Below are 25,347 nucleotides of genomic sequence, written 5' to 3' on the forward strand. Positions count from 1 at the left end.
GGCTGGTGGGGATGGGGACTGGGGAGTGATGGCTTCATGGGGACGGGGTTTCTACATGGGGTGATGAAGAAGCTCTGGAACTAGATAGTGATGACGATTACACAACTTTGTGACTGTATTAAAAACAACTGAATTGTATACTTAAATGAATGAATTATATGGTGTATCTCAATAAATTATACATCAACAAAGCTATTGTTAAAAAAAGATTAAATGAGGTGATATACATAAATGCTGACAACAGTACCTGACACATAGTAAGTGCTCAGTAAGTGGTAGCAGCCGCTGTTATTATTGTTAGTATTGCCAGTTAGGCTGGTGCAAAAGTAATTGCGATTTAAAAGGTTAAAAATAATTGCAAAAACTGCAATTACTTTTGCACCAACCTAATAGATGTGGTCCTTGCTCTCACAGAGCTTACCAGTATGTCTTGCAGATGACTGGATGACAGGCAGGCACTGCCTCTTCCTATATTGGATGGACAGTTCACTGGGCCCACTGACACATGCAGAGGGCAGAGAATAACGTTACAGGATCAGGGGCCTTGAACCAGCAGCCCTTAGTGATGGCCTGTAATGATTTAATAAATGTCCTGTTTTTCAGGAGAGCAAATAACTTAGGTCTTTCTTTTCTTATGTTCCATTTTCCTGAGAAAGAAACCATTGATAAGCAAACTATGGTCAGGGGTTAATTCAACACAGCCCCTTTCAGGGCATGGCCAAGAATCAGAAGAGTCACCTGTCTCCAACCCTACCTGCCCCAAGGCCTCGCAGAATCCTGAAGGACCTTCTGAATCATCAGAGAAGAAAGAATTCTACTTCGTCTGGCACTGGGTGTATATTATTGTCTTTTCATCCTTTGGAAAACCTTTCATACTCTGTTCACTGCAACATTCATCTTACACGGTCTCCCCATCCTCCCAACTTTTTGCCTAAGTTGGAATATTTTTACTATCAGAGCTGCCTTTGCAGAAGATACAGACAGAAATCCCTTCTAGATATTGTACTTGTTTTTATCTGTCTTAGGAAGTAAAAGTTAATGATCTGTACTTGAAAGAGCCAGCTAAAATGATATTCAGAAATAAATAGGACATGTTCATGGAACTGAAGTCCCTCAGACTTAAAATAGTTTTTCTCTGGCCATACCTGAAGGTCTGATTTTAAGCAGCAGTTTCCCATCTTCCTATTTCCTCCCCAGTTCTTTCTTTCTCCTGACACTTTGGCTTATAGGAACTGGCAGCAAACAAAGGGGGGAATTGAACTTGAATTTTCAGCTCAAGCCTCTGCTGAATAAGGAGCATGAGGAATTCATGGGATAGTAGGAATCCCTGGAATTTGATGGGGAATGGTGACTTCCCTGGAGAATTCACACACACACACACACACACACACACACACACACACGCCCCCGGAAAATGTTCCATCAATATGATATCTACCATCCCCTTAGCTGGAGCTAGACAGTGATAACGTTCTAGAAGGTGGCATGTGAGTCTGCTTAGGAGGAAAACAACTCTTTCTTCCTAGAGCCTCCTTTTATCGGTGAGTCGTTTTGCCTATTCTGCAGTCCCTGGATACTAGAATACTGCAAATCCCTACCATTCCCTATTTCTTGTTTGGTGGCGTGGAGAGACCTCAAAGCTTATGAGAATATGTGACTGTTAGGTTGAGTGTCCTTGTGGTGTATAAACACAACCATTGTGCTTATCTGACGCACCAGGCAGTAGGCTTGAGTAGGGCTGAGCCAAACAGTCAAGGACACAAGTAGGGACATAGAGGAGTGAGAGATGATACGAAGATGCCCAGGCTACGAACAAGGAGCCCTGGTTCTTAGTCCCTGCTCTGCCAATTTGTCACCACAACAACCAATGAGCTGACTTGTAGGTTTGTCTAGGAAGCAGCAGCCTCTGAGTGAACAGATGCCACGGGTTGCACGTTGCCCTGGACAAATCATTTAACTTCTTGTCTTGGAGCTTTGGGTTCCTTGTCTGTTCAATGGGGATGATTTCAGCTTCTCCTCTCAGGATTTTTGGGAAGATCAAATCAAATAATAGAGTACATTGAAAAGTTTAAAGTACTGCAGAGTATAAAGTGGCATTATTAATAATGCCTGGGCCTTTTCTGTGTCTTTCATAAGTGTGGGGAGATTTGAATTGCTCCTGTGTCTTGCCTTTCTTCTTGCCTTAGTTGAATCTATTTTCTGGTATTAATTTACACTTGAAAATAGACAATTTTTCTTGAGTTGGCCAGTGCCCCACATTATTTTCAGTTGTTGGTGTCAATACCATTCACAGTGAAGTTATTTGAACAATGTAGTCACCCAACTTGCAGAAGAGGCATTTTTGTTTTCTGCCCATCTCTATTGCTCTTTGGGTATAGAGAGCATGGGTCCTGACTTTGCACCTTTTAAAATGGCTTTGGGTGTTTATTCAGCTTGTGAATGCAGACTCTGTAGACATGTTTAAAATGATGGGGTGTGGAGGTCTATGGGGATTAGCTAGCACATAGGATTTAGTCCAGAAAAGCCTCTGTAGCCTACTGTGGAAAGTAGCAAGTGGCCCTTTCCCCCGGCCCCCACCTGGGGAGCTTGTGTCCATGTATGAGAATCAGGACACAGGGCTCAGCATTAGGAGAGCTTTCTTAAGAAGAGAAACTGACCTCAGACCTACCCTCTCTACCTCTTCACAGTGCCGGAAGCCACCTAGTGACCCCCAGGAACCCACCAAGAAAAGCCCCAGGGGGGCTTCAGATTCAGGAAAAGAGCACAATGGAACCAGGGTAAAGCACAAGCACCGGAAGCCAACCAAACCAGAGTCTCAGTCTCCAGGAAAACGAGCTGATGGCCACGAGGAAGGTAGGCCCCCAGGTCCTGGCCCTCTGGGGTGGGCTGCAGAAGGATCCCTAGGGCAGGCTGGAGAGGAGGGGCTCTGAGACGGACAAAAAAGTGAGACTTCCTCACTCTGGAAGGAGGATATAATTGACACCTCTGAAATCAAAGGCAAGCGAAAAGAGAGACGTGGCTTATTGGGCTTGCCCTATTCGCTAGAATAAGGCACACTCTGAAGGTGGAAAGATGTGGTTTTCAGACAGACAGAAGTCCGTCCTACAGCGAGTAGCCAACCCATTATCCTGCAATGGGTCTAGGTTCAGAGAAGAAACAGGTTTAATGAGGACTGAGACTAAAACAGCAGAATGGGGGTTAGTTACATTCTTTTCTCTACCTTTGGTGTATTTGAAAACTTGCTTTATAAAAAGCTAAAAATTAATAGCTAGCTAGCTAGTTAGAGGGGTTTAGAGAAATCCTAAATGCTTATTATTTAGGGACACACAAGATGTTTGAGGTGGGAGGTGTGTACTTAACCTGTATGCTCTGCCGCTAATAGTTCCTTGGCGCCCTAATCAGAAAGAGAGAAGCCCAAGTATTTCTGCCCGCAGTAGCCTATGTTTATGGCCTTGTCCATCTGACATGACCTGCCTCTTTCTAGTCTGTTCTTATATAGCAGTTTCCCTCTGTTCACTGATTCCTGCTCCCGTCTTCCTGCCTCACTCAATCCTCTAAGATTCATTGAGGTTGCCCTTCTCTGGGACCTGCCCCAGCTCTGTTAGAACTTTCTGGAGATGCGGCAGCCACACAGTCATACAGGCAGCCTGGCCTTCTACTTTCTGGCATGCTGGTGAATTGATTCAGTGCACTGCCTTTTTTGGTGTCAGCAAAAATGACCCAACTCCCAGTTTTCAAAAACCACCAGGAAATGCTCCTTCTCTAAAAGAGATATGTAGGTGATAGCAGCGTAAGCGGAGCTGATAAATGAAACCCAGGGAAAACACAAAGCCTCCTTTGATTTTTCCACCTGAGCCTCTTGGGGTGTGGGGGGCTTTCCAGTCCTTAGACTCTGATTGTGACATTTCTGCCTTCTTCCCCCAAACCACTCATCACCAGGTTCATTGGAGAAGAAAGCAAAGAGCAGTTTCCGAGACTTTATCCCTGTGGTTCTGAGCACCCGGACGCGCAGTCAGTCTGGTGAGTGAGTCTGAGGCTGTGGCCTATCTTGGCACTTCTCTGCCAAGAGAGGTAGCAATCTGGTCAAGTGATTTTGCCATTGGCCCAGGTGCAGAGTTGGAAATTTGATTCACTGTGCCAAGATTCCCAGCTCCTGGTGGAGAGGACAGAACCTAGGGTGAGGATGGTGGGAGGGGGGGACATTGCCCACGATTTTAGGACTATTTGCTTAGCTTTTCAGAATAGGGATTTGGGTGCCGGCCCGGTGGCTCAGGCAGTTGGACCTCCGTGCTCCTAATGCCAAAGGCTGCCGGTTCGATTCCCACATGGGCCAGTGCCAGATGGCTCACTTGGTTGTAGTGCCAGCTTTCAACTACAAGGTTGCCGGTTTGACTCCTCGACTCCCGCAAGGGATGGTGGGCTGTGCCCCCTGCAACTAAGATTGAACAGGCACCTTGAGCTGAGCTGCCGCTGAGCTCCGGGATGGCTCAGTTGGTTGGAGCACGTCCTCTCAACCACAAGGTTGCTGGTTCAACTCCCACAAGGAATGGTGGGCTGTGCCCCCTGCAGCTAACAACAGCAACTGGACCTGGAGCTGAACTGCACCTTCCACAACTAAGATTGAAAGGACAACAACTTGACTTGGAAAAAGTCCTGGAAGTACACACTGTTCCCCAATAAAAAACGTCCTGTTCCCCTTCCCCCCCGCAAAAAAAAGAATAGGGATTCGGCATCTCTTGTTGAAGCCAGTGGTGGAAAGAAGAAAGGCCTGTGCCACTCAGGAAAACTGGCTCTATTCCAAGTATTGGCATCTCATGATTATTGGGGCCAATCTCAGGCATAGACATTTAGCCTTTGGCCCTCTGCCTTATTGGCCTATGTGACAGGTGTCATAAAAATTGGGAATGGTCTTTGAGTGGTCAGGGCCAGCAGAGTCATATTTGATCCCCTGAATTTGTATTGGTCAACCCCCAGTATTTGAAAAAGGATAGCCCTTTTCAGCCACCACTATCGTCTGCTAGCTGCCATGTTGGTACGTAGTACTAGAAGTGGTTACCCCATTTCACCCAGATTTTCATTCAAAATGGGTAGAACGGGGAAGCAGGGCACAGTGTAAACTCAGTTATCTGACATTCTATTAACTGGCATCTCAGCACATAGAAAGCTCAGTGGTTGTTGGGTCTCATAATGACAGTCTGGAGGCCTCACAAAATCCTGAAGTATCTTCTGAATCATTGAAGAGTGATTACATTATAGCCAGTCCCATTTTAGTGTTAAACACATTGTACCGCATTTGATTCTTTGGAAATTGGTGATTCCTGTGTGATCTCTATGGTGATTCTGTATTAACCAGAATATTAGATTAACCAGAACACTTTGTTCCTTGCCTGGTCCGTGTAATGGGAAGTTTACTGGATATTTGCTGTCTTTAAGTGGTCTGACTGACTTGAAGCTTTGGGTCAAGGGCCTCAAACCATTTCTTTCTTCTGTTGACCTCACTTTGCTTTGGAGTTTGTTGAGTTAATAGCCAGGCCTTGGGAGAAAGAGGGTGGTGTTTTTAGAGCAGTTTCTGAGGAAGATGTCAGATCTCCTGTAGTGCTAAATTGGGCCAATTTAGAATTGTACTTTGGTTGTTAGCAGAGTTGAAGGAAGGAGTAGGGAGAAAAATGGCCTCTTGGCAAGGTGGCAGAGGAGGGCAGGAAAGGTACCATCATTCTGGGGTGGTGGGGAAAGGAGGGGGAAATGCTTCCCCAGCAGTGAGGAGCAGTTGTAGCTGGGATGGGGGAATGTGCCACGGAGAAAGCTCCACCCCTGGATTCTTGGCCAATCAATTGGAGGTGGGGTCAATGTAAGGGAAGACAGCCTGGCTGAGGAGCATTTGGGCGGGACTAACCCAGTCCATGTCACAGGAAAGGAACTCATTCTTGCTTTGCTTTTCCCGAGATTCTTCTTTTGTGACAGTTCTGCTTCTCTAGGGTGGCTCTGTCAGCGAGATTAGTGGTTACATAGTGAGCAGGGGTGGGGTCACCATGCCAGTCTGCCCTCCTTCACTCTCTGTTAAACCCTGATTTCCCAAAAGGCAGGGACCTATCACCCTCTCCTGCCCCTCACACAATGCTTGGTGGCTTGTAAGCACTCCGTAAGAGTTTGTGGAATTAATTAAAGTGGCAAAGTGGATGAGGAAGGGTATGTGGTTTGGATACTAGATAGCTATGTGATACCGTGTTTCCCTGAAAATAAGACCTAGCCGGACAATCAGCTCTAATGCATCTTTTGGAGCAAAAATTAATATAAGACCCAGTTTTATACTAATATTATATTATATTACATTATACCTGGTCTTATATAAGACCCGCTATTATATTATATTATATTATATTATATTATATTATATTATATTATATTATATTACATAATACCGGGTTTTATAATATAGTAAAATAAGACCGGAGCTTATATTAATTTTTGATCCAAAAGACACATTAGAGCTGATTGTCCAGCTAGGTCTTATTTTTGGGGAAACATGGTATATTGTAGTCTGTAAAGTGCTTAAGGGCAGATGTCTCATTTGAGTCTCAAAACAGTCCTGTGAGGTCAGTAAGGCTGAAAACAGTATCCCCATTTTATAGATAAGGAAACAGAAGTGAAGGAACTTTTTCAGAGCATACAGCTAATAACTGGTGGAGCCTGAACTTGAACCCAGACCTTCAAACTCCTATTCCAGGGCACTTGCTTCAACACCATACTCTTTGTCCTTTGAAGAGGTACCTGACCATCTTCTGTACATCCCGTCCACAGGAAGCATCTGTAGCTCCTTTGCTGGAATGGCAGATAGTGACATGGGAAGTCAGGAAGTCTTCCCCACAGAGGAGGAAGAGGAGGTAACCCCTACCCCGGCTAAGCGTCGGAAGGTAAGAAAGACCCAACAGGATACCCAGTATCGCAGTCATCATGCCCAGGACAAGACTTTGCTGAGCCAGGGCCGCAGGCACCTGTGGCGAGCCCGAGAAATGCCCTGGAGGACAGAGGCTGCCCGGCAAATGTGGGACACCAATGAGGAGGAGGAAGAAGATGAGGAGGAGGGCCTGGTGAAGAGGAAGAAACGGAGACGGCAGAAGAGCCGAAAATATCAGACTGGGGAGTACCTGACCGAGCAAGAAGAAGAGCAGCGGCGGAAAGGGAGAGCAGGTAAGGCCGGCCAGCGGGTGCTATCCCAGTGAGCTGCTGTCATCCGTCCCCAAACCACAGTGACTTTGGCTTCTGAGCGCCCTTGGGCATCTTGGGTGTTCCCACCTTTGCCGCCTCTACGCCTGTCAAAGGCCTCTGTACGCATAGAAATCTGGTGTTATGAGCTCCAGCTGCCAGAGGGGGTCACTCAACGCCAGTCTGAGGTTTTGGCTTGGGGTTGAGATTGAATGAGTTTAGACTGACCTACAGGTGAACTGAGGACACATAGGCCTGAGCCCTCCAATTTCTTATAAAAGTCTGAACCTGTGGGCAAGGCCACAGTGACATCCTTGGCATGGGACAACTCGATACCAGGGAGTGCTCTGGTTGGCTTGAGGGAGTTGGGTCTTTTAGGAGGTTGAACTCTCTCTCCTTGAATCCTGGATTCAAGAAGAAAGAGGGCATTCACTGGTTTTTCTGGGATGCCTCCAGCCCCTAAACTAAAAAGAAGTACAATGGTTTTCTCAGCCTAACAGAAGAACTTCAAGTAGAAGTGGGCACAACTTTGCTTTCTTGGTTAAAGCCACAAAGGTTATTAAGAGACTTGGTGCAACTTTGAGGTGATCTGAGGTAGCATTATTTTTGTTGGACCTGAATTGGAAAAGCAGGCAGCCCAAGGAGAAAAGCAGGCTTTCTTTGGCCACGTCAGATGGAATGGCAGACAGTGACATGGGAAGTCAGGAAGTCTTCCCCACATATTATATTATAATATGTAATCATGGAGGCACAGCCTGTCACTGAGCTAATATCAGTATGTTCCACTAAGTACTGTTCAGGAACATTCCTATAATGGATTTCTAGATGAGCAAAAAGCACGTCTCTGAGTTCCATAAGAACACCTCTGTCTCTCATTCTCCTTCTCTGATCCCTGCTCGAAGCAACAATTGATTGTCCCCTGTAATGTATTCATCTTGAGCTGCTAGTAAATATCTACAGTCTCTTGAGTAACAAAAACTGAATAACTGCATATTGAGTGGGTAGTAGATTCTAGACTTGCTATAATGCAAAGAAGGCTAAACCTCATTTCTGGCTGTTTAAGTAGAGACACATACTGTGTTTACCCGAAAATAAGACCTAACCGGAAAATAAACCCTAGCATGATTTTTCAGGATGACATCCCCTGAACCTAAGCCCTAATGGGTCTTTTGGAGCAAAAATTAATATAAGACCTGGTCTTATTTTCGGGGAAACACGGTATGATACCGATCCCTATACTTGAGAGTAATTGAGCTAGTTTTCGTCAACTATTAGGTTGGTGCAAAAGTTATTGTGGTTTTTGCAATTGTTTTTAACCTTTTAAACCACAATTACTTTTGCACCAAACTAATATGTGAGAGAGCAGGGATAAATTTCCCTTTTTTCTGCCAGAGTCTTAATTGATTGGTCAGGAATGAGTTGTCAAGCCATTGGCCTCAGCCACTTGTGTTAGGATGAAGAGGAGCTTTTGTATCACCAATCTTCTCTAATGAGATCCAGTTCCTAGAAGCTTGGAAGCTTCTCATTGAACTTATGGGCTTTTGGAAGCAGAAGAACCTTTGAGGTTGCCTGGTCCAGTTTTCCTCCCAATACAGAGATCTCTACTCTTGGCAGGCAGCCTTTACTTAAATACCTCTAGGACCATAGAAAACACCGCTTAGTAAGGCCTCCTATTTGACTTGAGGGCAGCTTCTGTTGCTGGTAAGTAGGTCATTCTCCCTGCACGTGTATGTCTAAGGGTTTTCAGTTGAGGCTGTTGTCTTTGACATGTGGTCTGGTTACCTTCCTGCAGATCTGATGGTGACATCTTCATAAAGGAATTGCCTGGAAAATAATGTCTCTTCTCAAAACGCTTTGATCCCTCCTATTGTTACTACTCATCTTTCAGGTGGACACCAGAGAGTCAGGCAGAGGCCAAATTAGATGGGTCACCTTACTCCCAACTGAGCCTCATGATCTTTCCTTTGGTCCTTGGCTTGTGTATGTCCTTTCTTGACCTGCAGAGGGAATAGGAAGAGCCACTCCCACTCACACACCTAGTACTACCTCCACTCTCTGTTCCTTTGTGTGCTACTAGGAAGCCCTTGGTCTGCCACAATTCAATAAACTCCAGAGCTTTCCCTGCCCTGGGTAACAGGGTAGGGGCTGTTGCTTTTCCTGTGGCGTTGAATGCTGTGTTATGGCTTCCTTGTGTTTCCTGAGGTCTTCACAAGGCATGGTTCTATTCCTTCCTCTTTTGCCCTAGCCCAAACTTGTTGCATCAAAAGCCCTGGTTTAGGGTGTCCAGTTAGCTCAGTTGGTTAGAGCATGCTGCTAATAACACCAAGGTTGCCAGTTCAATCTCTGCATGGGCCACTATGAGCTATGCCATCCTTGAAAAAAAAAACACACAAAAAAACACCCTGTTTTAGAATGTTCTGGCTGGAAGTACCATTGCAAGCCATCTAGCACACCAGTTCTTGGACAAGTGTGAGGACCCGCTAGTGGGTTGAGGCTAGTTGGGACAAAAGGCAGTATGACAGCTGGCCTTCTGAGAGCTTTGCATAACCCACAGCCAATTCCTCATACTGTAATTATGGTTTCCATATCTGGATCTGTCCTTGGCAATGTCACACATGAGAGCACATGCCAAGGTCCGAAGAGGCAAGTTGAGAACTCTTGGATCTTGCTCAACACCCCCTCATTTTACAAATTGGAGAAACCGAGGCCAAAGTTATTCATTTCAGACATACTGATCCTCTGCTATGTGCTAGGCATGGTGGTCAGTCCTGTGAGGGAGATAAAGAACACATGGGAATAGAGACAGTGGAAATGTAATGGCTCTGTGCGATGTCAGAGGGATAGCGGATGGGGGGAGGGGGGTTCACACAGTGTAAGGGATATAAATGATAAACGTCTAAGTATTGCTTTGTCTTGTGCACCTGAAACTAATAAAATTTAAAAAAAAGAATTAGCTGGACTTCCGGAAAAATGGCGGCGTGAGGTGAGCCTCTGTAAAGCTTCCCTGGAATTTACAAAGAATCGAACAACAAAAACTCCACAAAGGACTCCCTGCACAGCAGACAGGCAAGACGAAGAGGCCCACTACCGACTGAAATCACTTACAGGTGGGAGATCCGCGCGCCAGCGGAGGGAGGAGGAAAGGGAGAAGTGCGCGGAGACGGAGCCCCGCGGGCGCAGGACGCAGACCTAGCTCAGTGCTCCGAGCTCGCTGCTTCCCGGAACTACCGCAGCTGCGGGAGAGGGAAGAACTCGGACTGCTGGGGCTCTGCTTAGGGCTCACAGGGCTGAGGGGACAGCATATAACACGGCTGAACCCAACGCTCACGGCAGAGACCTCGGAGAAAAGACTGAGGGAAAAAGGCTGAAAACGGTGGTTTAAACCCGCACTGCCGAGCAGAGAACGGAGCCTTAGGCACTGAGACTAGCTGCCCCCTCCCTCCCCTCCCAGAGCTCGCCCCGCCCCCACCTGCCCAGTGCTAGAAGCGAAACAGTAGCAGAGTCAGATCAAAACAACAGAAAATTTGCTGTTTTGAAAACTGTGGACCGCAAACACAAATTCACAGCCCAACTAGTTCCGGCAAAGGGGAGAGAGCTGTAGAAGCAGGACCCGCTGTGGTGGTGGTCGCCGCCATTGCTCTGGGCCACCTCTCACAGCTCACCCCGCCCCTGGCCCCACCTATCTGGGCGGATCCCTGCAGGAGTAAACAGAACTGCTGAAACATATGGGCTCTGAATCAGGAGCTGAAAGAGCTTTGGAACATCAAAAGCTCTCCGCATACCCACCGGGACACTGCGCCCTGTGACCTAGACGAACTATTAACAGAGGAGAAGCCCGTCTCCCAGGGAATCCCCCCATTGTGTGAGAAGTTGGAATAGTGCAGAGAAAACATAGCACTACCGTGTGGGAGAAGAAAAATAAGTTGCAGTTGGAGAAATAATAAAACATTCTACCAACAAGTACTGGCAAACAAAAGAAAGACCGCTTTCTATCACCTGTTGCAGAAGTCACTCCTGTAGATGTCTAGGAAGAGAAATAGTAAACCAGGAATCGCCATGAATAACCAAGGCAACAAGATAGCTCAGAAAGAAAGTGAAAAATCTCCAGAGAAGGCACTTAAAGATACAGAAATATGTGACTTAAATGACAGAGAATTCAAGATTGCAGTTCTGAAAAAACTCAACGAGATACAAGAAAACACAGATAGGCAGTTAAAGGAACTCAGAAACTCAATCAAAGAACAGCATGCGCATTTTACGAAAGAGATTGAAATCTTAAAACAGAACCAAATAGAATTTCTGGAGATTAAGAACTCAATAGAAGAAATTAAGAATGAAATAAGAAGCTTAGGTAGTAGAGTTGACCAGATGGAGGAAAGAATCAGTGACATCGAAGATAGAAACCTGGAAATGACACAGATAGAAGAAGAAAGAGACTTGAGACTTAAAAGAAATGAAAGAACTCTACAAGAACTTTCTGACTCCATCAGAAAGAGCAATATAAGAATAATGGGCATACCAGAAGGAGAAGAAAGAGAGAAGGGAACAGAGAATATATTCAAACAAATTGTCGATGAGAACTTCCCAAATTTGTGGACAGAACTGGACCCTCGAATCTAAGAAGCAAATAGAACACCTAGTTACCTCAATCCCAACAGGCCTTCTCCAAGGCACATTGTATTGAAGCTGTCTAAAATCAACGACAAAGAAAGAATCCTCAAGGCAGCCAGGGAAAAGAAGACGGTAACTTACAAAGGAAAGCCCATTAGATTATCATCAGATTTTTCAGCAGAAACTCTACAAGCCAGGAGGGAGTGGAACCAAATATTCAAACTATTGAAAGAGAGAAACCATGAGCCAAGAATAATATATCCAGCAAAGATATCCTTTAGATATGAAGGAGGAATAAAGACCTTTCCAGACATACAGAAGCTGAGGGAATTTTCTAATACACGACCTGCACTACAAGAAATACTAAAGGAGGCTATTCGACCACCATCAACAGAGACAATTTGTGGCAACCAAAACTCAAAAAGGGGGAGAGTAAAGGCCTGAACCGGAATACGGGAATGGAGAAAGTAAGCGTGCTGAAGAAAATGGAATACTCTAAATATAAAACTTTCTTTTACATAAACTTAAGGGTAACCACTCAAAATAAATCCAGAATTGAAATATATACTGAAATAAAAGAAGAAACAGAGGGAAACATCACAGAATAACACCACACAGAAATAATAGACAACAACATAAAGGCAAAGAAACAATGGAGACACAGCCTTACCAGAAAACTAAAGATAGAATGACAGGAAATCCTCACATATCAATAATCACCCTAAATGTAAATGGACTGAACTTACCAATAAAAAGGCACAGAGTAGCAGATTGGATCAAAAAACTAAACCCAACTATATGCTGTCTCCAAGAGACACATCTCAGCTACAAGGACAAGCATAGACTCAAAGTGAAAGGGTGGAAATTGACACTCCAAGCAAATGGTGCCCAGAGAAAATCAGGTGTAGCCATAATGATATCAGATGAAACAGACTTCAAGGTGAAAAAGATAACAAGAGACAAAGATGGACATTTCAGAATGGTGAAGGGGACTGTACAACAAGAAGACATAACAGTCATCAATATTTATGCCCCCAATCAGGGAGCACCGAAATACACCAAGCAACTACTAACAGAACTAAAGGGAGAAATTGACCAAAATACAATTATACTAGGGGACTTAAATACATCGTTGACAGCTATGGATAGATCATCCAAACAGAAAATAAATAACGAAATAGTAGCCCTAAATGACACATGAGATGAAATGGACATAATTGACATTTATAGAACACTTCATCCTAAAACATCAGACTATACATTCTTTTCTAGTGTACATGGAACATTCTCAAGGATAGACCATATATTGGGACATAAAATCAGTCTCAACAAATTTAAGAAGATTGAAATCATACCATGCATATTCTCTGATCACAAGGCTTTGAAATTGGATATCAACTGTAAAAAGAAAGCGGGAAAAAACACAAATACATGGAGATTAAATAACATACTTTTAAAGAAGGACTGGGTCAAAGAAGAAATTAGAGGAGAGATCAAAAGATACATAGAAACAAATGACAATGAAAATACATCCTACCAAAATTTTTGGGATGCAGCGAAAGCAGTTTTAAGAGGGAAATTTATCTCATTACAGGCCTATCTCAAGAAACAAGAAAACTCCCAAATAAATAACCTCATGTTACACCTTAAAGAACTAGAAAAAGAAGAACAAGTAAACCCCAAGGTCAGCAGAAGAAAGGAAATAACAAAAATTAGAGCAGAACTAAATGAAATAGAGAACAAAAAGACAATAGAAAAAATTAATATGACAAAGAGCTGGTTCTTTGAAAAGATTAACAAAATCGACAAACCCTTGGCTAGACTTACTAAGATAAAAAGAGAGAAGACACTGATTAACAAAATCAGAAACGTAAAAGGGGAAGTTATCACGGACACCACAGAAATACAAAGGATCATCCAAGAATACTATGAAGGACTATATACCACCAAATTCAACAACCTAGAAGAAATGGACAAGTTCTTAGAAACATATAGCCTTCCAAGGCTGAACCATGAAGAACTGGAAAATCTAAACAGACCGATCACCAGTAACGAAATTGACTCAGTCATCCAAAACCTTCCCAAAAGCAAAAGTCCGGGACCAGATGGCTTCACTAGTGAATTCTACCAAACCTTCAAAGAGGATCTAATACCAATTCTGCACAAACTCTTCCAAAAATTTGAAGAAGAGACAGTACTCCCTAACTCATTTTATGAGGCCAACATTACCCTGATACCAAAACCTGGTAAGGACAGCACAAAAAAAGAAAACTACAGACCAATATCTCTGATGAATAGCGATGCAAAAACCCTAAATAAAATTCTAGCAAATCGAATACAACAATGCATTAAAAAGATTATTCATCACGACCAAGTGGGGATCATCCCGGGGCACAAGGATGGTTGAACATACGCAAATCCATCAATGTGATACATCACATAAACAAAATAAAGGACAAAAATCATATGATTATATCAATTGATGCAGAAAAAGCATTTGACAAGATACAACATCCATTTATGATTAAAACACTTAATAAAATGGGTATAGAAGGAAAATACCTTAACATAATAAAGGCCATACATGACAAGCCCTCTGCTAATCTCATAATCAATGGAGAAAAACTGAAGCCCTTTGCTCTACGTTCAGGAACACGACAGGGATGTCCCCTATCACCTCTGCTTTTCAACATAGTGTTGGAAGTCCTTGCCAGAGCAATCAGGCAAGAGAAAGAAATAAAAGGCATCCAAATTGGGAATGAAGAAGTTAAATTATCACTCTTTGCAGATGACATGATGCTATATATAGAAAACCCTAAAGACTCCACCAAAAAGCTATTAGAAACAATCAACGAATATAGTAAAGTTACCGGCTACAAAATCAACGCACAAAAGTCCATTGCCTTCCTATATACTAACAGTGAAATCTCAGAAAAAGAAATACAAAAAACAATTCCTTTTGCAATTGCAGCAAAAAGAATAAAATACCTAGGAATAAACTTAACCAAGGATGTGAAAGACCTATATGCTGAAAAGTATAAGACATTTTTGAAAGAAATTGAAGAAGACACAAAGAAATGGAAAGACATTCCGTGCTCATGGATTGGAAGAATCAACATAGTTAAAATGGCCATATTACCCAAAGCAATATACAGATTCAATGCAATCCCCATCAAAATCCCAATGTCATATTTTAAAGAAATAGAACAAAAAAATCATCAGATTTGTTTGGAACCACAAAAGACCCCGAATAGCCAAAGCAATCTTAAGGAAAAAGAACAATAATGGAGGTATCACACTTCCTGACTTTGGCTTGTACTACAGGGCTACAATAATCAAAACAGCATGGTATTGGCAGAAAAACAGACACATAGACCAATGGAATAGAATTGAGAACCCAGAAATAAAACCACATAATTATGGACAGATAATTTTTGACAAAGAAGCTAAAAACATACAATGGAGCAAAGACAGCCTCTTCAATAAATGGTGCTGGGAGAATTGGATAGCCACGTGCAAAAGAATGAAACTGGACTGCTATTTGTCACCATGTACCAAAGTTAATTCACAATGGATCAAAGACTTAAGCATAAGACCTGACACAATAAACTGCATAGAAGAAAACATAGGTACTAAACTTATGGACCTTGGGTTCAAAGAGCATTTTATGAACTTGACTCCAAAAGCAATGGAAGTAAAAGCTAAAATAAACGAATGGGACTATGTGAAACTTAAAAGCTTCTGCACAGCAAAAGAAACCATTGACAAAATAAAGAGGCCACCAACTGAATGGGAGAAGATTTTTGCAAACAGTGCCTCCGATAAGGGGCTAGTATCGAAAATATACAAGGAACTCATGCAACTCAACAACAAAAAAACCAACAACCCAATTGAAAAATGGGCAGAGGACTTGAAGAGACATTTCTCCAAAGAGGACATACAAATGGCAAATAGACATATGAAGAAATGCTCAACATCACTAATCATCAGAGAAATGCAAATCAAAACCACAATGAGATATCACCTCACCCCAGTCAGAATGGCTATCATCAACAAGACAAATAGTAACAAATGTTGGAGAGGCTGTGGAGAAAAAGGAACCCTCATACAATGTTGGTGGGAATGCAGACTGGTGCAGCCGTTATGGAAAGCAGTGTGGAGGTTCCTCAAAAAATTACGAATAGAATTGCCATATGATCCAGCAATCCCTCTCCTGGGTATCTACCCAAAAAATCTGAAAACATTTAGAGATAAAGACACGTGTGCTCCAATGTTCATTGCAGCTTTATTTACGGTGGCCAAGACATGGAAACAACGAAAATGTCCTTTGATAGATGAATGGATGAAGAAGTTGTGGTATATATACACAATGGAATACTATTCGGCAGTAAGAAAAGATGATATAGGAACATTTGTGACAACATGGATGGATCTTGAGAGTATAATGCTGAGCGAAATAAGTCAGACAGAAAAAGCAGAGAACCGTGTGATTTCACTGATATGTGGTATATAAACCAAAAACAACAAAAGAACAAGACAAACACATGAGAAACAGAAACTCATAGACACAGACAATAGTTTAGTGGTTGCCAGAGGGTAAGGGGGGTGGGGGGTGGGGGGTGGGAGATGAGGGTAAGGGAGATCGAATATATGGTGATGGAAGGAGAACTGACTCTGGGTGATGAACACACAATGGGATTTATAGATGATGTAATACAGAATTGTACACCTGAAGTCTATGTAATTTTACTAACAATTGTCACCTCAATAAATTTAATAAAAAAAAAAGAATTAACTCAACATTAGATAATTCTGTGGGGTTAGTTTTACTGAAATAAATAGCTGGTTAATTTCTACAATTTTTTTAAAAAAAAAGAACACATGGGCATGACCCTACCTAAAGCGCTTACACTTAAGTAACATGATAATGATGCCTTACTCTTTATAACACTTTATAAAGGGGTTTTGCTCATTTAATTCTCATATTAGTCCTGTGATTTGGATTATATCCTCCCCATTTTACAGGCATAGAAACTGAGGCTCAAGGAGATTATGACTTGTCTCCAGTCAGTCACACATCTAGTGGCCAAGCCATGTAACACTAATATTAGCTAAGAGATAAGAGCAAACTCAGTCTATCCCCTTTACACATGGGGTTTAGAACTGACGTGGGGGATGAGGTTCTTGGTAATGGGTTTCCCAGTGCTACTCAGGGATCCCTACTCTGGAGCTGGAAAGAGCCGTAGGAATCACAACCACACTTTCCAAAATAAGAAAATGCTTTGTTCAGTGAGCTAGAATTAGAGATGTTGCCCAGTGTGTTCCAGTAATTTGATTTCCAGCCAGGATTTCCAACCAGGGAAGGCAGCAGGTTTCTGTGATTGCCCACCTGCTAATTCCCCATGGCACCTTCTGGTTTCAGGGAGTTTCTGTGGCTTCGATCTTTGTGTCCTCAGAGTGACCACCAAGCCAGGTAGATAGAACTTGAGGCTATAAAGGAAGCCTCCTACTATTTACTCTTTACCCAGTATACTTCATACTTCAGTTCAGCAGAGCTTCTGAATTTGTTTTCATATCAGAGCGGAGAAAGAGACTAAGGGGATAAAGGGAAAGCTAAAAAGAAAGTTCTCATTTGCTCTGCACTATGAGGAAATCTTTTAAAAATTATCCTCATTTTTGGGACAACCACATGGGCTGCCCCTCCTGGCAAGGCTGGAAAAAGTTGCCTTCGTGTAGAGGAGGGACTTTGATGTTGAAATACAGTGTCCATTTGAGAAGTATTTAGTGGAATTGTCGGCACCACACTAGATACAGGTGGCTGATAGTTACACAGTTTTGTACTGAGATTCTAATCCCTAAATTTCTCTGATTCATTTTAGAGGAAGGCATTCATAGCTTTTCTGTGTTCCATTTCCCTGACATCCACTCTTTCCTGTTTCTTGTCTTCAGATTTAAAGGCCCGTAAGCAGAAGACTTCCTCCCAAAGTTCAGAGCACCACCTCAGGAACAGGAACCTTCTCTTGCCCAACAAAACCCAGGGGATCTCGGATTCGCCGAATGGTTTACTCTCAAATAACCTGGAGGAGCCAGCCTGCCTTGAAAATTCAGAAAAGCCATCAGGAAAACGAAAGTGCAAGACCAAGCACATGGTGAACCTCTCAGAAGAGGCAAAGGTATGTTGCTACTGAGGGGACTTGGCGGGTAGAGGAGTGGGTTAGGGCTGCAGGTTTTCCACAGGCTTCTCAGTCAACAGTTCTCTGAGTGAGTGAGTGAGTGAGTGAGTGAGTGAGTGAGTGAGTGAGTAGATGGGGAGGATCAAATTAACCCATATTTATTAAAATATTTTAAACTAGTTCTAGAAGGTTTCAAGGATGATTTGAAGAGTGGGAACTAAAGTTAGAGCTAACAATAAATATTTGAAAACTAGAGCGTTTGGTCCATGATGGCTTTTCCTCTACAATCCTTGGATCTCCTTTGAGTTAAGGAAGAGTTAAAGAGTATGGAAGGATGTTAGCCTGAATAGCTTATTAACATCCAATCAGGAAGCTTTTGTCCTGGCTTAACTCACTGGAAACCAATCAGGGAGCTTTCTGAGTCAATCAAGGTAGAAAACCACTTGTAGGAGCAAGGATGTTGATGTCCAGACAAAGGTTGCTGGAGGGTGGGACTGAAGGAATTCCATGTGGGCCCCATTATAGCCACCCTTCCCCACAGCCACTCCCTAGTCCCTTTGCTTCTCATGGAAGCAAAGGAACAGGTAACTGGGCACTCACCAATCAGTAGCCAGGCAAATGTTCTAGAAACCCTGTTCAAAATTGACATCTTTTTTGGGTCTGATGTTCATGGCATTGATGTTGGGTTCCACATTGTACAATCCGAAAAAAATCACAAAGTTCTCATCCTGGGTAAGCTGTATATTTGAGAGAAGTGAAGGTTTGGGTTCAAAAATGCATACTTGTAATATGTATTTGCCATTGATAACAAACAACAAAAAAGAGAGGTTATATTGGGCTTGTGTTGGTGGTTGTGCTTCTTCCAATTCTTTCCAGCTCCAGAGCAGGGATCCCTAAGTGGCACTGACGAAAGGTGGGACACCCAGCTGCTCATCCCCCGCCCCCGTCCCCCCCCCCCCGCTCTTTTCCTCCTCCCCTCCCCCTTCCCCGTTCTGAAATCTGGTTCCAGCTCAGACAAAGTACTCAAGCCTATTTCTTCATCTTTAATAATGGAGATGATACTCCATGTCCTTTCCATCTCACAAGGGTGCTTAGGGTAACAAAGGAGGCAATGATGTTAAAGGCTTTGATAACTGTAAAGTGCTCTCCGAGGTTGGTATACATCCTGAAGCTTGAGCTTCAGCCAAGACAAGAATGAGGGGACAGAGGCATGAGGCACGGAGTGGCAAGGTAGCAGTGACCATTTCCTCGGACCCCCAGAGGAGACAGAGGAGCAAGGAAGTCTGTGCTGAGTGCTCCATTTACACGATTGCTCTTAATTCCCACAGTGACTCTTGGAATTAGGCGTTGTTGTCGTCTTTTCATAGTGAGGAAACTGAGGCTTAGGGAGGTTAAGGGACTTGTGCAAGCTTGCTCAGTGGTCATGAGTAACAGTTGGGTCATGAAGTGGGCCTGGCTACCCCCTGGAACCCCATGCGCCCACCCTACTCTTTCCATATGTCTCCACCCTATGAATGGGTGGCTTCTGCCTGTATCCCGGAGATACTGGGGGAGGGGGCAGCTAGGCAGGGAAACACTGCAACCCTGAGTTCTGGCAAAAGATGGGCATCCCCCCATCCCTTACCCCTGCTCCTCCTGACACTCAGATGGCCCCATGCCACACAAAGATGACCAGCCACCTGATAGTCAGGAGCACACGCCGATGCTTCTGTCTGGTTATTCTGTCTGACAGTATATCCACTGAAATGTTCCTCTCGGAGAGGTTTTCTCCCTTCACAGGGCCTCCCTTTCTCCCTCCTGCCTGCCTTTCTTTCTCTCCCAGTCACCTCCACCTGCTCCAGTTGCCCCCATTGTGCAGTGCTCTATAGTGGAAAGCAAGGTGGGGGTAGGATGGGGAGAACTTGCCTGCAACACTAAAGCTGGAGCATTGGCCAAAGGATTCTTCCCACAGGGGCTCCGAACCAGGAGGGAAGTGAGGAGAGGGAGGTGGCCCCCACTTGCTCTTGTTACTCCCCTTCTCGGTCTCCTTGGTCTCTGGCAGCTCTGGCCCCTAGAAGGAGAGTCACTCTTTGTCTCTTGGCTAGGCTTACCAAAAACCTGGGCACTTTACCCAGCATCCTTCAGAACTGCTATTATACACCTCTGTCTTCCTGGCGGTAGAGCAGCATTCTATGCTGAGAGCTGGTATCTTCCTGCTAGTGATTGTACCTCTATGCCCCTTTGGGATGGGGACAGATAGTGGCTCTTGCCTTGCGATTTACCAGGGGAAGCAAATACCATGGGCCCTCCTTTCCTAGCTTCATGTCTTTCTAGGCAGTTTTTCTGGCTGCCTAGTACGCTGCACATGGCTGGTTTGAATCAAGTCAACAAATATTTGTTGTGATGATGTTCCCAGCCCTGAGTTAAGTGCTGTAAGGAACAAAAGAGAAAATGACAATGTGAACCCTGCTCCCAAGGAGCTTAAAACCTAGCAGGGGAGGCCAGACTTGCCCATGAAACAATGAAAGGAAATTAAGGCAGACACCAGACACTGGATTATGTGATTCAGACTAGGTGTTCTAGGTATGCAGAGATAGAGGGCAGTGGGGACCAGAGTGTTGTAGAATGTTGTAGAAGACATAGGATTTAAGTGAGACCTTGATTCCCTGAAGGATTTGGATAAACTAAGGGATGTATTAGCTATATATTATATAACAGATTACCCTAAAACTTAGCAGCTTCACATAATGATAAACATGTATTATCTCACAGTTTCTAGGGATCAGGAATTCAGGAGCGGCTTAGCTGGATCTGGCTTGAGGTCTCCCATGAGGTTGCAGTCAAGGTGTCAGCCAGGGCTACATTCATCTGAATGCTTGACTGGGGCTGGGGCTTTCAGGGTGGTGCCCTCACATGGCTGGCAACTTGATGCTGGTTGTTGGCAGGAGGTGTCTTGTCCTTGCCTGGGGTTCTCTCCAAAGGGCTGCTTGAGTGTCTTCATGACATGGCAGCTGGCTTCCCCCAGAATGAGTGATCTAACAGAGAGCAAGGCAGAAGCCGCATTATCTTTTAAGACCTTGCCTTGGCAGTCACACACCGTCATCCCTGCAACCTCCTATCGGCTACACAAGGTCAGCCCTACCCAGTGCGAGAGGGGGCTATGCAAGAGTATGAACATCAGGAGGTGGGGATCATCAGGGTCCATCTTAGAATGTGATGAAGGCACAGTCTGCCTTCTCTGCCCCCAGTGATTTATGTCCCTCCCACACGCAAGTCATACATGCACCTCTCCCAAGGCCCCCGCCAAAGTCTCAACCAGTTATGACATCATCTTCAAGTTTAGAATCTCATCATCTAACTTAGATCCAGGTTCAGATGAGGCTCCTTGGGTCTGGTTCCTTGAGTACAGCTCCTTGAGCACAGTTCCTCCTGATACAAAGACCTCTGAACTAAGGAGACGAGTTACTTGTCCCCCTAGATACAATATATCATGGTGGTACAGGCATGAGAACTTGCTCTAGACATTCCAGTTTAGATGGGAGGAAAAAAGAGACACACGGGAGTCATTCATGAAGAAAGGACTCTAATGTTTTGTGAGTACCCACCCTGTGTATTGTTCTGGAGGTTTCCTAGTTTGTTATCTCAAAGACCCTGCAAGGGAGAAAGTGAAGCTCAAAGAGGTTGGGCCTTGCCGCTGGTGGATGGCAGAGGCAGGATTCAAACCCGGGTCTGAGTCCTGGGCCTCAGCGCTGTCTACTGCCCCATGTGGGCATGAGTGTGACCCAGAGATGCAATGTGGTGGAAGATGGGGGAGGTCTGGTGAGGGTTAGATTTAGATGTGGGGGGAGGTTTTTGCAACAAGAGTGAAGGCTTCTGCAGCTGTGCCTCTTTAGTCAAAGATAGCTCTCTCTGCTGGTCTTTACTCTCAGAGTTTGCTTCTGCTTATTTATAGAGATGACTTATAAAACCTCAATAAGTGGGGGTTGAGTCAGGTAAATAACGTATGCAGAGTGCTTAAGAGAAGCTGGGATGTCCCCTCTAATTTCCATTCCTTTCATCATTCCTTGGTTTGTGTGGCTGAGGCTTTGAGCCCCTTAGCATCTGCTCACTGGGTAGAAGTGGATGGGAATCTGTGCCGATCCAGGACTACATCTCTGCTTCCAGGGCAAAGGGCGTTGGAGCCAGCAGAAGGCACGACCTCCCAAATCTCCCACCCCAGTGAAACCCACGGAACCATGCACACCCTCTAAGTCCCGAAGTACCAGCCTAGAGGAGGTCTCAGAGTCACCTACAGCCCGGCAGATCCCCCCAGAGGCACGGCGCCTCATAGTGAACAAAAATGCGGGTGAGACCCTCCTGCAGCGGGCGGCCCGTCTTGGCTATAAGGTAAGGAGCATCCTGGCTGCACGATGCCATTGCTCAAGCATCTGTGGAGAAACTTCTCCCATTGGCTCTTCTGTAGCCTGGGCGGGGCTTTGTTTGGGGCCTGAGCCCAGACTGGCCTTCTACCGCCCAGATGGCCTCTGGGGCTTCTGTGTCTCTGGCATGTGTGGGTGAATGCAAGCTCATTTTAATGGCAATTTGGGACGAACATAATTGAAATAGAAACACAACATCATCCAATACAATTCTAGACCAGAAACAGGACTTGGGCCTTTTATGTTGTCTTGAATGTCTTAGTGCAGTGGCTCCCCCACTCGGAGAGAACAGGGGTGATCATTGCTCACTCTTCATATCCTAATCCAGTATCCCCTCATTTCGGCTTCCAGTAGTGGAGGGGTCAGGAGTATGTTGGTGTGCAGGGCCGGACTCACCCCACTGGATCAGAAAGAAAGCAGGAAAGGAATCTGGCATTTATTGAACACTTCTTTTGTCATGTTAAGAGCTCTGATTACTTCATATCATTTCATCTTCACCATGAGTCTGTGGGGGTAGGTTTTATTATCCCCATTTTACAGGTGAGAATATCAACTCTTAGCGGTGTTAAGTGTTATGTCTAAGATCACCCAACTATTGAATTCATATCAAGGTCATTTTGATTCCCAAGTGCCAGGGTAGGAATGGAAACCTGACTCATTCACCATCATGAAATAACATTGTTGGACATTTTGGTTGTTTCCCACTTTTTGTTGATATGAACTCCCTTGACTGTGTACCTCTGCCTACCCCACCGAGTATCTCCTCAGGATTTGTTCCTAAGGGTGAAGCTGATGGGTTATAGCACCTCTTTTTTTTTCTTAAGGCTTCTGATGCCTATAACCAACTCATTTAAAGGTAGCCACACTCCCAGCCAGGCTGGTCTGCACAGGAGAGCTGTCTTGACAGTGTCTCAACTGCAAGCCACTATCTTTCTTGAGCACCTAGTGTGGGGGTCTCGAGGACTGCCAAGGGAGATCTGAAGGCAAAAAAATGTGCAACCCCTGCCCTCAAGGTTAATTTTCTTTAACCTGGGGCCAAACCAGCAAACAGGAAACCACAGGAGAACCAACTAGGACAGGGCTGGAGGGTAAGCCAGCCTGTGTCACAGGAGGGAAGGAAGGGTAGTCTGTGGCCTAGGGGAGAGGTGAACATCTGCATTGGTGAGGAGGGTAGAGGGTCTCATGCTCCCCCACACTCAAGTGGTGTGACAGCTCCTGTATCCAGGAGGCAGCACCCCCAATGTAGTCACACATGTTCACTTGCTTGCACCCTTGCTCACTCGCTCTACCAGCCAGCCTGTGACGTAGCTGTCAGTCAGGACAGCTGAGCTGCCCATTTCACCAGGGCCTGAGAACGCTAATGATAGGCCCCCCAGTAGCTGCTATGGCCTCTTCCTTCAGAAGTGCTGCCTTTCCCCTCCCCCTCAGCTTATTCACTAGCTTCATCCCAGACTAGCTGGGGTGCTTCTAGGCCCATAGTTCTGCCTCTGGTCCTATTATTTCAGCCCAGGGAAGCTAATTATTAGTACGTGGATGAATGACTGCACTGTATTATACTCGGAACAGTCCTGATTTGAGGGGAGGGCTGGGAAAAGCATCTGGGGGTAGGACTCAAAACAGTGAAAATCAGTACCCATGGCTAGTACTTGAACCAATTCTTTCTTCCTTGTTCTCAAGTTACCCGAGGCTGTGCTTGCCACCACAAGTCTCATTGCTGTTTTATAAATCCCCAGACTAGGGAACTCATGTGCTCAGAGAGGCCTTAGGGTTTGGGCTCTGGATGGGTAGATGAGCCTCACTGAGGACCTCACCCCAGCAACCCACACCCAGATGAGTGTTCTTGGTCATAAGGAATGTCCCCACTGCCAAGAAAACGTCCCAGAGCTGAGGCCCTGGCGATGGTAGCTCAAGACTGACTTGTTGACAAAAGATTTTGAGACTTGCCTGTCAGTCCTCAGAATGAAGGACAGGCTCTGAGACTCTCTGGACATTTGGAGAGCTTTGAATCTAACTGGGGTGTTTCAAGAATTAGGCCTCTCTTTGTTCATGGAGCTATCTCTGTCCGCACAGGATGTTGTTCTCTACTGCCTTCAGAAAGACAGCGAGGACGTGAATCACCGCGACAATGCTGGCTATACGGCCCTGCATGAGGCCTGCTCCCGGGGCTGGACCGATATCCTGAACATCCTGCTGGAGCATGGGGCCAATGTGAACTGTAGTGCACAAGACGGCACGAGGCAAGAAGACCATTCCTCCCACCACTCCCACCCTCTCCCAGCTCACCCCCAGTCTGGACCTTTGCATCATGCCAGGCTGCAAGTTGCAGAGAGGCCTTATCAGGAGGTGTTTCAGGAAGACATCTGCAGACTGCAGAGGGAACCGGGTTAGGGCAGGGGTGGGTGTGTTCCTGGCTGGCCAGTCCACATCAATTACCAAGGGGAGGCTGGGTGTTTAGGGATCTCCCAATCAGATAACAGCTTCACCAGGAAGACTGCTTAGGTTTCCCAGAAATTGTCCTTCCTTTCTGGGGGTGCACCTGTCTCAGGCAGAATCTTGGGCTTTGGGAACTAGGAGGCTGACCTTAGGGTAACATCCAGATTTGATTCTTGATGTGATCTCTGTATACTTTTTAAAAGATACCTGCTGTGTCTTAAAGAAATCGCACCCATTCTCCTCTGCTCTACCAGAAATTCTACTTCTTGTGCAAAATTGAGACATGAGCTACAAAGCATGTGAGAGACTTGGATCAAAGGACATAGGCCCTGCTTGGCTGCCACCTGGTTTGTGGAGCCACTCTGTTCATTCCTGCTCATGGGACGTCATGCGCGTCCTCCTGTTCATACCCCAAGCATCTGCTTTAAGTTTATCCTCAGTCAGGGGACCGTTCTCTCCTAAATTCCAGAGCTGCCAGTGGAGCTCCATTGTGCCCTAGGGACTGTCTCAAGATGTGAGAGGAACATAAG

General features: G+C 44.9%; 1 protein-coding gene across 7 annotated transcripts in view; it reads left to right on the top strand.

Moving 5' to 3' along the window:
• Positions 1-25,347, top strand: part of BCORL1 (BCL6 corepressor like 1) — a 66,970-nt gene that overhangs the window by 29,225 nt on the left and 12,398 nt on the right. For all 7 annotated transcript variants that reach the window (XM_088794970.1, XM_088794967.1, XM_088794969.1 and 4 more), the window contains 6 exons: positions 2,688-2,853; positions 3,940-4,020; positions 6,799-7,188; positions 17,764-17,987; positions 22,131-22,352; positions 24,455-24,621. In XM_088794970.1, coding sequence (XP_088651096.1) covers positions 2,688-2,853; positions 3,940-4,020; positions 6,799-7,188; positions 17,764-17,987; positions 22,131-22,352; positions 24,455-24,621 — 1,250 coding nt within the window. The remainder of the gene's footprint in view (positions 1-2,687; positions 2,854-3,939; positions 4,021-6,798; positions 7,189-17,763; positions 17,988-22,130; positions 22,353-24,454; positions 24,622-25,347) is intronic.

Source organism: Rhinolophus sinicus, chromosome 18, assembly GCF_057876585.1.
Source record: "Rhinolophus sinicus isolate RSI-liver-muscle chromosome 18, RSI-T2T, whole genome shotgun sequence".
In the NCBI taxonomy this organism is placed as follows: Eukaryota; Metazoa; Chordata; class Mammalia; order Chiroptera; family Rhinolophidae; genus Rhinolophus; species Rhinolophus sinicus.